The sequence below is a fragment of the Lotus japonicus genome, chromosome 1 (genome assembly GCF_012489685.1).
Source record: "Lotus japonicus ecotype B-129 chromosome 1, LjGifu_v1.2".
NCBI lineage: Eukaryota > Viridiplantae > Streptophyta > Magnoliopsida > Fabales > Fabaceae > Lotus > Lotus japonicus.
Genome location: NC_080041.1, coordinates 112866642 through 112878933, shown reverse-complemented (window position 1 = coordinate 112878933; position 12292 = coordinate 112866642). Strand labels below are relative to the sequence as shown.

The following is a 12292-nucleotide window of genomic DNA, read 5'->3' as shown; positions in this document are numbered from 1 at the left end:
TTTTGATAGTGTTGTTAGTTGTATTGTCTCTTAGCGACTAAGCAATGATACTTTGCTTAAGGCTTGGAACGAGTTGAGCTGAGGAAAGAGACTTTGGAGCAATTGGTGAGGTTTCACAACTGAGGAGGACGCCCGGGGAACTTGCTGAGTTCGGGAGCTTTATTTTGGATTGGACTGGGATGTTGAGCTTGGGTGGAGAAATTGGCTAAGGTAAGGGTAACTCAGTTTTAGAGCGTCATTTGAGTCTTGCATGATTTATTTGCACTGCATGCGCTTGAGATGTAGATGTTTAAACTTGATTGGCAATTGATTGAAATGTTGGTATGCTTTCAATGTTGTTTGCTTGCTTATGTTGACTGTTTCTGAGGCTTGTGCCAAATTTTTTCTGAAGGCTTCAGCCGAGTAAACTTATTGAGACGTGTGTCTCCGTTTTCTGAGAGGCTTCGGCCGTTTACTGGTTTCTGTCATTACTGCTTTCTAGTGGATAAGACATGGTTATTGTTGATACTTGACTTGTTTTTTTTTGGATTTAGAATTGTTGATTGATTTTGGCATATAGGGCTGAAACTTAGTGGCAGTGCAGTGGTTGTCGTTCCACATGCTTGTCCCGTCTTTCGGGGCGTTATTAAGTGGCATTCAGTGGTTGTCGTTCCACATGGTTGTCCCGTCTTTCAAGGCGTTATTAAGTGGCATTCAGTGGTTGTCGTTCCACATGGTTGTCCCGTCTTTCGAGGCGTTATTAAGTGGCATTCAGTGGTTGTCGTTTCACATGGTTGTCCCGTCTTTCGAGACGATATTGATCGATCCATTTTGATTGCAGCATATAGTTACATTATAGGGGAATAATATTTGCTTCTGATGTTTTGGTTGATAGTTGATTTAATGTTATATTGTTGAGGTTGTCGATATTTGATTTGATGTTATATTGTTGAGGTTGTCGATATTTGATTTGATGTTATATTGTTGAGGTTGTCGATATCTGATTTAATGTTATATTGTTGAAGTTATCGATATCTGGGTTGATCTATATTGTTGAGGTTATTGTCATACGATTTGATTATATATTGTTGAGGTTGTTTATATCTGGTCTAATTCTATGTTGCTGCTCCTATTGATATCTATCTTGCATTATATTGTTAGTTTATCTATTTGTGGTATATATGTTGTTAAGTTGATGTCTGAATAAATGTTACATTGTTAAGTTGTTGATATCTAAGTTAATATATATGTTGTTAAGTTGCTGATATCTGAGTAGAAATATTGTTGAGGTTGTTGATAGTTGATTTAAATCTATATAGGTGAATATATGTCGTCATCTATCTTGAATTAAGTTGTTAGCTTATGTGCCACGTTATGCACTTATATCTGAATAGCATGCTTTTCTCTTTCATATGTGGTAATGGCATGGAGTTAACCCTTTCTATTTGCTACTTGTTGTTTGGGCGCTTAACGCTATTAGGCGATGGAGAACCCTCGATGAAGCTTGACCTTTGTACGAGTCGGAGCTGAAGACTTGAAGATTAGTGGAAGACATGAAGAGTAGAGTCGGGTTTAAGGTTAGAGTCTTGGGTTAGAGAGCTTACCGTTATTGGTTTAAGCTTGCCTAATAATTTTTAGGAATTTGCATTTGAGTTTTGGGTAGGTTCCGATGTATCGCTTTCCTGCGGTTCCCCGGTGAGGAGATCGTAGGGAGTAGGTCGGATTATGGTGTCGTGGCATAACAGATTCTTTGTTGGATCTGATTTTATTCGTTAGATTTGTAGTTGTGTCCTTTCGTTCATGCATTCGGGAACTTGCCTTGTTCAAGGCGTGATGTAGATTCTATTTACTATTGGGAGTAGGCATTACATGTTTTGAAAACATTGTAAAAGAAAAAAATATATTCGCTTTATAAATCCTTTTGGAAAACATTGCATATTTATTTTATCAGGTTACTATGGTGACCTCCGAAATTCGGGGCGTTACACAAGATGACTCTCTAGATAGGGACTCGCTCTCTAGGTAATGATCGCAGTCACGCCTCGCCTTTGCTCATCGTAGCGTCTTTATGGATCATGTTGCTTCCTGGGCGGATCCCCTATTATGATGAGGGAGCTCTCTCAGTCCACAAGACATTGAGCCTGAAGCATGAAGGTGTAGTATGTCTTCAAATTAAGTCTCGATCCGGCCCCTCGCGAGCAGTTCGCCATCTACCAGTCACCCAAGAGTGATAGCCAATCACACCTTGCCTCTACTCTTCCTAGTGTGTTTATGGATCAAGTTGCTTCTTGAGCAAGCATCACCAATATCTAGGGGCTTGCCTAGTCCATAAGACCACAAGACATCGTGCTCGCAACATAAGAGCTAAGTCTGTATTCAAGTAAAAGTCTTCGCCACATCATATGACAATGGCATCTTCAAGTGAGAGGCCTACTACAATCAATCACTTGGTATTGCGTCCTTCGGCTGGCGGTCTCGATCAATCGCACAAGGACTATTCCCAAGCTTTGGCTTACAGTAGCTCTTGCCACCTATCAGAACGCCTTTCCTTTTGCCATCTTCACGGGTCCACATGCATTCCCTCACCCCAGTCGCCTCACAATATCCTTGCGAACCACATTGCTTCCTAGGTGGGTCCCCTATTATGACGAGGGGGTCACCCAATCAACAAGTTTGCAAGAGACAATGTTCGAAGCATGAGGGTAAGAGTGTCTTCACTCGCCGCATTGCCATCGTCATCTCGTTCTTTGGCCTGAGTCGACGCTGAACCACTGCTGTCCAGATCCCCGCCGCTGCCTTGAGTAGGCTAGGGGTTGGCGAACTATATCACCTTTTCATTAAGAGTGGAACCAGACTCACCAGAGGGAGCTCAAGACTAATTAACTCTTTGAGATGATAGAAAATGTTGGCTTTCAAAATTAGACAGAGTCTACGTCAGAGGAAGCTGATTGATCTTTTAGACTTGTGCTTGAATATATATGTTCCTAAAATTTCAAAACATTATGGTTAAGTACTTGGTTAGATGATATCCTTATTACTTTTGCATTGATATCCTTAGACTTATCGACCTGGGCATTGATTAGATTGTCTCTAGACATTTAACGCTAACAAAAGAAACATCCAATGATCATCAAAGCAAAGGCGAGGATTGAATGGATATGAAATCATATCAAAATAATGAAAAAGTTAGAAGATTTATTACAACCTCCAAGAAAATTCAAATTTATCTATTTCATTTCCTTTATTTGTACGAGAATGACCTTCAATTATTTGCCTACAAACAGAGAAAAATTTCATGCGCTTTCATTTAAGGTCTTTAATTCAAGTAGTTGAGACGCACCATTTAGTGAGATCGAAAAACACTTCGCTATTAAGTTGAAGATAGAATTTGAGTGTAAGAAGTCTAGGTAAAAAGAAAAAAAAATCCTTTGAACCTGAGAATGCTATGCATAGAATATCTAAGTCGTAAAGTCTGAAGAGGCTTGAGAGTTACTTGTAGTATCTTTAGTTGAAATAAAGTGAGAAATCCCAAGGTTGTTGACGACAGGAGGTAGCTCAATTGTATAGGGTTAACCAGGATCAAAATACCAGCTAGCGTTCATCTCTTATCTGCTCAATTTATTTACATATTCGCTCCTTAAACTAATGAGGTTCTGAATCGAGTTTTTAAAAATAAACTATATTTCAAAACACTAACTTAACTATTAAAAATATTTACAACAAAACTCAATTCTGCCCTTCTCGTGTTATTCTTACACTTTCAAAGCCATGTTCGCTTGTTGCAAAAGACCATCTCTCCCCCTCCCCTTAGCCTATCATGTAACATTGTAATTTTTGCATGAACAATGGATAAAGTTTCTCCCCCTCTTAGCCTATCACTATGAATTATAGCATTTGCAAGAACATGTTCCAAAGGAAAATTAGAATAAAGTTATAGACATTATTCATATTATCTTGAAGAAAAAGGTGAAAGAGCATAACGTACATTCTTTTATTTATCTGTGTTTCCCTGTGTTTAAGGGTTAAGAACTGGCTGCATGTATATAGAAGGGTGTGCCTGAGCACATTTTTTGGTCTAATACTGCCACAACTACTGAACAATTGCGTTTGCTCTGGAATGGTTGCCATATTGCTGTAGAGCTTCATTGAGAGTCTTGAGAGCCTTGTCATATGACATAAACCCCATAAATAAGAACTCATAACCATCCACTGTCAAGACCTGAACGCTTTTTTCTTTCGGGTTCAAACTATTTGTGTAAGGACTCACTGTCCTCAACTGATCCAGCTGCACTACCACCTAAATGCAAGACACAGAAAATCAATTAAGAAAATCCAGAAGTGATAGGCTCTCAAGTTATAAACCTGATTAAGGCAGAACTTTGTAAAAGAAGTTAACTTAATAGAGTATGAGAAATGTTTGACTCTCATCCCTCTAAAAATTGTTCATTGAAAAATGTACATAATATAACATGGTTAAAAAAAATTCCAGCAAGAATTAATTTCCCAGGAGCAAATTTTTCAGATATTCATTGTACATTTTTGTAGTTGCTACCAGAGTTCGGATGCTATCTCTTTGAAGTGCAGTAATTGATTTCATGAGAGGCATATTGTGTTAGAAAAATAAAAGATCAAGAGACTATAGAAAAGGATGAATTTTATTATTTTACCACACATGCTACATGAGTTGGTCCTTCATTTATATTAGAGTAACCAATAGCAATTACATAACTACTCAATTAAAACACCAAATGAACATAATGCTAATGATAAATAATTAATGGTCACATATGAAGGAATAATAGCCTTAAACAAGAATAGTACTCCTAAATGTTTCATCATTGAAACCATTTTAATTACTGCAAAATTTATTTCCAGCATATTGCTACTTTGCTAGTAAAAAGATATACATTTTAATTATTTACCATGATTAAAAAGGCAGGACAAGATTTATTCAGCCAGGTTTATCCCAAGCTTATTAGAAGTCAAGCCATAATATTTGCAGATATTCACAACTGAAAAACACTACCTTCTGTTGGGACAATTAGACCACAAAGATCACACAACTCATAATTCATCTTCACATGCCAAATCTACAAGCTGGAAAGAGTCTCATTGGACTTTATTTATCTGAAAATTTCAAGTGATTTGTGAAATTTTTCTTTCTTTCCAGTCATCTCAGATTTAATTATTTCAATGTTGTAAATGGAAAAATTCCAATCACTAGAAGGTGAATTGCTTGTGAGTTGTAACTATAACGAGGCAATGAGGCAGTGTTGTCAAATAGCGGATATAGTAGCGCTATAGAGTAGTGCTTTGCAGGCTCAACGGGTTCCGCTATTTGCTGCTATTTTCCGCGACCAGCAATTAACAACACTGCAATGACAAAATTAGGAAGTACCTTATAGTACAAGCATTGATGGTTGTGGTAGAATGGATGATGACAGAGTGGATAGTCGCTGCAAAAGGCTACTCTTTGAGTCGTTATGTAAAGTGTTCCAATTACAGGTCCAGAGGCTGTTGATATGTAGCAGACATATGACTTTAAGAGCTTCTCTCCTCGAAAAACTCCGAATGTTTGTTGAAATAGCTTATCACTACCTCCCTTTGCAAGTAACTTTGTTCCTTGAACAAGTCTAGCCATTGCAGCATCAGCTGGACTAGTACTAACTCTCACTATACACAGGAAATTAAATTATAGACTCCATTAGAATTAAGTCAGAATGTCAATCACTAATATTCAATTGTGGCGAAAAGTAGCTTCCCGGTATCAGAATTATTTTTGAAGTAAGAGAAGCTGATGCAAACATACTATAAATGAGCTTAAAATCACAATTATAATACTGTCATTATATCTTGACCCAATACCACAATCTGTAGAATTATAGATTTATATTACTCTCTTCTCATGTCACCCATTTTTAACCAATAGTTTGTGACATATTATCACTTTTTGAAATGACTTAAGAGATAAACTACAACAGTGAGGTCGACATTACATTTTAATCTAAAATTTAAAGGCAATGAACTATGAATCTCTACAATTTCACTCTACCTATTTCTAACCAATGCAAGGCTTCACTCACACTTAAAACTTTCAATGTTACATAGTGAATAACAGAAGAAATTCTAATCATTTTTAACCTTATAACATGAGGCATGTAAAGGCGCAAGTGAAAAAAGTGATCTGAAACTTTTTGATAAATGAGAGTTATCACATCAGAGAAAGGAAATGTTATTCATGGATCTGCTAGGTTACGAAAACTGAAGAAGGGTTTGGAAGGGTACCACCATTACAGACAGGCAATCACCTTATTTGTAAGGTTTGGTTTACCATTTTATTAACTCCAAATACTAAGGTAATACTACTATTTTAAAAAATAAGGAATCAAAATGAAGCATTTTATGAATCAAGGATTAAATTCAAAATTTCGCACGGACTAAATACATACTTTAGCTTAATTTATTCTTGTGTTTTTTCTTAGAAACTGGTATCAACCATACTTTTTGGAGGATGCAGAATAACAGGAACTTCTATATGATTTTAAGAATCAGCAGTGAGTGAGGAACCTGTATTCCTCAGGATTTGTGTAGATGTGAATAATAAATAATTAACTAGTTATGTGATTGGTAAAGAAACTCAAGTTGTAGGTGAAGAATTGCAACTGTGAGGTATTTTGATAATCTATTAATGAATCTAGTTATTGTTAGGGTCGGGGGAAAACAAAACTCACGGTGATTCCATAAATTATCAACCATGAGCTCAGCTTGTTTAGTTGCTTCTTCAACCTTCCTGCTACAGTGAGTGAGTGCTTCACATATTGGATTAGGACCTGAAATCATATATAGCAGGAACGGAATCGAATCAAGAAGAAGAAATTTAGCTACAAAAAACACAATCTCGAATCGTAGTAATGACTCACGGTTGGTAGCTGCAGAGGAAGGGGGAACAGGGGAAATATAGACATAAGGGTTGTTGTTGGTGTTGGTGTCATAGCCGCGCAGGCCAGTGCCACTAGTTGTTCTAACAGTAACAGGAATCTCCCTGTGATCATTCATTCCGTCGAGCAAGATGGTAGTGAAAGGAAAGGTAAAACAAAAGTAAACAGAGGAGAGGAATAAAGAGGGTGCAGGGGAGAAGAGAATAGTTCGACAATTTTGTAGGGGAAATATGCTCATGTCATTGTGGGAATCGGATTCTCTCCACCCAAAACTTTCTACAGCCTTACCTCAACTATTGCAATTATTTGATATATCCAATGGCTTCAAGAAATTAAGCTGACCAATACACTTTAACTACACTTTTTCCTGGACACACTCGAATGAGACAATGAATAATGTTTGGTTGAAACTCGAAATACTTAGTGAGATACAAGAATAAGAAGATAGATAATGAGAGATGTGACTGATATGTGATAGGAAAAGAAGAAAAAGATTAGAAGAGAACGTGAGTGGAAATGAGATTGAAGAGAAAGTAAAGTGTGAATGAGTCAATATTTTTTCTTATTTGTATGAAGTAGCATCCTTGTTAGGTGGACAGGGGGAGGTCATGGAAACAAGACACCAAGAGATATCAACACCACATTTTACCCAAAACCTGACATTGAGTTTATAGGTCACGTCTTTTATAAAGTCTTAGCTCACTTACTCTACCTAATAGTTGAATTCTCAACAATCCTATTATCCATTGGATGTTCGATTTCCGATTTCCATTTTTATGTTGACAATCCTGGCAAAGGGTATATATTTGGCCATATCTTGAAAGCATCTCCATGAAGCTTCGAGCTGGAGAACGCCATCAAACAATTACCATCACTATCTCTGATAATACCTCTCATGCCCATACGATCAGATACAGAAAATAACTACCATCAATGTTAGTTAAACTTCACTTGGCCAATGCATGGCAGTTTCCAGAAACCTGCAAGATTGAAAGCTTCATCCTGCTCACCTCTCGAATGCAGCAGCGTCGTGATCATGAAAAATATTCCAAACTGTTAAAGAAACAGTGACGTCCTCACAAGCAAAAGAACAGCGGCTGAAGGAGGGTGACATCAGAGGTGTTACTCCCTCCGTCCCTAATTATAAGATCATCTTAACACAATTAGGCTTATTAAAGAAACATATAATTAGGTTAATTAATGTATTGATTTTAAAAAAGATTGTACAATCTTCCACATTTATCCTTAATTTATATATTGAGTAATGTGAAAAATCATTAACTATTAGAGGTATACAAAATTTTAGAATTACAAAATTATAATAAATACAAGGGTCCTATAATGGTGAAAATAAATTCTGGGCAAGGATTCATTTCAAACAACTTCTGGTAAACATCATAGTAGTCCCAAATTACTTTTTAAGTCCAGAATACATTCTAGTCATGCATACATTGAAAACCAAACATGTATTGAATAAAAAATAATGAATGAAAATCAAATATGATCTACTGACCAAAAAATGATTAGTCATATATACCTCGAGGAGAAAATAATGAGAATCTGAACAAAACTGGAGTCGAACAAAATCACAAGGACCAATTAGACCGAATCATTAAAGCACCTATTTTGGAACTTCCATCCATTACATATGCAAAGCCAGGCTTCAAGCAAAATTTATCACCCAAGTTGAATTTCAAATAGGTCTCAGCCTGAAAATGATCCGAACTTGCTGAATCTCCAATCATCCCACCAAGACTCATTCCCCAGCCAAATGAATCTTCAGAAACATCAGACATAGTTATAGCCCATTGAATGGATTTTGGATTTAATTTGTTCATCTCGACCCAACCCCCAATTTTCGTAAAGCCATCAAGTTCAGACTCCACCATCACAGCAATAGATCCAGCGGAGACCTGTGTCGTTCTTTCACGTACTAACTCAGTCTCTTCATCTTGATTGGACAAGACTATTGGAAATGCAAGTGCTCCAAAATTTCTATGTTGCTTTGATGAAAAAGGTACTTGGTGAAGACCAAGAACAGAAAGCTTTGTTCCTTTCGTAAATTGACAAACAAGTTGTCCAAAAGTGCTAGATATATTCTCCATTGTGTTAGAACCAGATGAACTTCTCAGTCCAACAACAAATTGAGCCAATGAAGCAATAAAGTTTGACTTTCTCACAGTTATGCCAATACCACTACCATTGTGCAGATTCAGAAGGGGTGGTCCAAAAGAGGAAAAATCCGTGAGGCCCTTTCCTAACTAAATAGGCATAGCAACATATCAATATATCAATGGTCAAAAACTCAAAATAGGAGCAGGTAGAGGGAACAAAATAATAAACAAAGAAGTAGCCTCATAGATGACAAATTGTTCTAAATGATATTCTAATTTTTAATAAAACGTATGTCTCAGTAAACCAAAATAATATGGTCCTTACAATTATTTAATAAAAGCTAAATTTAAAAGGACCATGTCTGAAGCGAGCAATATACTATTTCACTTACTGTAAAGAAATTCATCAATCCAGATAAAATGCAGGAAAATTTGTAAAACTATCATCTAGATGCTAGACATGGCTAACTCCATTTTCTAGAGAGAAACCACATCCACAAGCAAGAACACATTTGTAGGAAAGTTTTGAATCCCATGCACTCGTGATTTTAACAGCTAGCATGCTTTTCCAATAATTTTTTCAAGTATTGGCTTTGCCTTTTGAGTATACTAAGATTTTAACTCTAAGATCAGTTTGGTGTCTCTTGGTATTAGGGTATGTGAATTCTAGGGATGAGTTTGTATGAAATTTTACATGATAAACTCGTACCTCAATTTTTCTTCTCTTTTTTTATGGGAAAACTGCATACTAAACACAAACTGCTAGTTCCAACAAATTCTAATAAAGCTACCAAATTAATTAAACAAACTTATACAATTAAATAGTACCTGATCAACAGAATTTGATGCAACTGCAACATCTCTGCATTGGGCTCCCATTGGGATAGCCATCAGAGACAAGAAGTCATTGACATTTGCTGTATAGCAGACTTTCCTTAGAGAAAGTGGCACTTCAACATCATGATCATCAAGAACTTCCTTTCCTTTTTTAGTTGCCACAAACTCAGCAGAAAGAGTATCCTTCTGCCGAATGGTGGTTTCAAAAATGAAATTTGAATTTACACCACTTCTTATTCCAGACCTATTTGTGGCATCTACGTTCTGCTGATTAAGGTTATCCATGAACAACAAAGCCCCCAGTAAATCCACTTGTCCTCTTACACGGGTGGTAGCTTCATGGAAGGGACCTTCATTGGACGATTTATAGAAGGAGAGTATTTTCTCAACCTTTTCTTGTCTGTCTCTGAGTTTCATAAGATCTGAGAAAGATTCTCTTTGTAAACGTTTAAGGATTTCTATCTGCAATTATGATTGCAATCATAGTTGTCAAAACCTCATCACAAAAAACCCCTAAAGAACAATAATGCTCATAAATACAAATAGCAAGTTCTAACTTTTGCATCAAATTTTAGTTGCAAAAGAACTGTCAAATTCTGCTTTCTTTCTCTCATGAAATTTATCTCATACAACTCATTGACAATATACTTTCATTTGCTTATTCAAATGTGTATATTACTAAGATAACTTTTATTTGTTAATATGTTGTCAAAGGTAAAGATTGCTGACAATATCTTTCAAGAAAGAGTGAAAGTTTCTCTTGAAGAACTTAGGACATTTCACTTGTTAATATAATAAATAAAAAATAGCCCAATAATATACGTAGAAATTATAACAGAATAGGATATTTGAACAAAATAAAAGTGATTCTGTAACAATTTCTTAAGAAATATACATCAATTTGTAATTGTGAATGTGAATGAAGTAGACCGGGATTAACACATTTGCGCCTGTTCTGCTATATGTTGTAGTGTACCAAGTACCAACCTTGTTTGCGAAAATTTTCTTATTGGGCAATGATTTTTTCACACCTCGACTACATTTCCACTTCACTTTCTATCTATCCCTCTCTTCTTTTTTAATCATACCATCAAACACATCTCTTATTTTCTGTCTCTTTTCTTCCTATCACTTTCTTCTCTCCACTCCATTTCCACTTCTTGTACAGTATGAATGAAACATAACTCTTTGTTATTCCCATCATCAACTTTGAGTTGAATCAAGAATCTATATTATCTATCAAACAAAATCAATTCTGAAATTAGCATTCCAAAAACACAAATCATCCTGAATTCTCTAAATTTAAACCCTAATTCTTGGACAATCAATTATTTCAGAATGAAGAATCTAGAAAAGCAGATAAACCAAAAAGGTGAGAAGGAGGTAAGAAGTACCGGATTGCGGCGACGGAAAACACCGTCAAAGAAGTCATGGCCGGATTTAGCAAAAGCTTTGAAATGGTCGAACACCACACCAACAGGGTCCATTAGACGAACAAGAACAACACCACTTTCGTTCTTCACTGTTACCGAAGAAAGTTAAGCAACTCTACACCGCGCGCGGTATAGAGAATGCGGCGGTCACAGTTGTAAGCTCACCGGAAAACGGGCAGCGGAAAACAGCTCCGTCAAACTCAAAAATGCCACAGTGAAAATCTTGGGTGTGACTTGTAACTTGAAAGCATACATCTGCTGTTGGATATCATATTTTAGTAATGAACGGTTTAGATGAGTCCTATTTTTTTGTTTTTATAATGATAAACGACTCCTATGTTAGAGTGTGACAATTTGCCTTGAATATGTATTTCTACCTTAAACTACAGCAAATTATTTGTATTTCTCCGTGCCGGGTCTGCTAGGGAGTCGCGTTGGGTGCGTTGGACTTTCCTTGACCCGGGTTGGGTTTGTGTCAATGTTGATGGCAACTCAAAGGGGAACCCAGGCCCGGCGGGTTTTGGTGGCCTTGTGCACGATGAGGGTGGTCGATTCTTGATTGGGTTCGCTGGCTACATTGGCTTTTCTGCTATTCTCCAAGCTGAATTGATGGCCTTGCTCCAAGGTTTGCTCGTTTGTTGGGATTAAGGATATAGGCAGGTCTTGCTTTGCTTTGATTCCACTGCCGCTCTTGAGCTGGTCCAAGGTTTGGTGCCATTGTTTCATAGTCATGCTGCACTTGCCTCCTCTATCAAATCCATGCTTGAGAGGTCGTGGCAGGTTGTGATGCGTCACACTCTTAGGGAAGGAAATGCCCCAGCGGATTTTATGGCTAAGCTTGGTGCTGATATGTCTGTGGTGCGCACGGAGTTGTTTACAACCCCGCCTGCAGACCTTGCCCCTCTCTTGTTGGCTGATAGGCTTGGTGTTCCTCATTTGAGGCCTTAGTTTTCTTTTTTCTTTGCGTCATCTACCAAAAAAAAAATTCCCT

General features: G+C 37.0%; 2 protein-coding genes across 2 annotated transcripts; both read right to left on the bottom strand.

Moving 5' to 3' along the window:
• Positions 1 to 3899: 3899 nt before the first annotated feature.
• LOC130729362 (GEM-like protein 2) lies at positions 3900 to 7307 on the bottom strand. Its single transcript, XM_057581096.1, has 4 exons — positions 6900 to 7307; positions 6711 to 6809; positions 5378 to 5652; positions 3900 to 4276 (listed from the first exon to the last, which is right to left on the bottom strand). Exons 1-4 carry the CDS (start codon positions 7153 to 7155, stop codon positions 4070 to 4072), a joined length of 837 nt encoding a protein of 278 aa, XP_057437079.1. The 5' UTR covers positions 7156 to 7307; the 3' UTR covers positions 3900 to 4069.
• A 4-nt stretch (positions 7308 to 7311) lies between these two features.
• LOC130729361 (uncharacterized) lies at positions 7312 to 11575 on the bottom strand. The gene is made up of 4 exons (XM_057581095.1): positions 11263 to 11575; positions 9860 to 10330; positions 8455 to 9178; positions 7312 to 8054 (listed from the first exon to the last, which is right to left on the bottom strand). Exons 1-3 carry the CDS (start codon positions 11353 to 11355, stop codon positions 8504 to 8506), a joined length of 1239 nt encoding a protein of 412 aa, XP_057437078.1. The 5' UTR covers positions 11356 to 11575; the 3' UTR covers positions 7312 to 8054; positions 8455 to 8503.
• Positions 11576 to 12292: the final 717 nt, after the last annotated feature.

Coding starts and splice junctions, on each gene's coding strand:
- LOC130729361 (XM_057581095.1), bottom strand. CDS start 11,355: ATGGACCCTGTTGGTGTGGTGTTCGACCATTTCAAAGCTTTTGCTAAA. Junction 10,331..11,262: donor TTTTCCGTCGCCGCAATCCG/GTACTTCTTACC, acceptor TCATAATTGCAG/ATAGAAATCCTTAAACGTTT. Junction 9,179..9,859: donor CATCAAATTCTGTTGATCAG/GTACTATTTAAT, acceptor ATGCCTATTTAG/TTAGGAAAGGGCCTCACGGA.
- LOC130729362 (XM_057581096.1), bottom strand. CDS start 7,155: ATGAGCATATTTCCCCTACAAAATTGTCGAACTATTCTCTTCTCCCCT. Junction 6,810..6,899: donor TTCCTCTGCAGCTACCAACC/GTGAGTCATTAC, acceptor ATATGATTTCAG/GTCCTAATCCAATATGTGAA. Junction 4,277..5,377: donor ATCAATGCTTGTACTATAAG/GTACTTCCTAAT, acceptor TCTTGCATTTAG/GTGGTAGTGCAGCTGGATCA.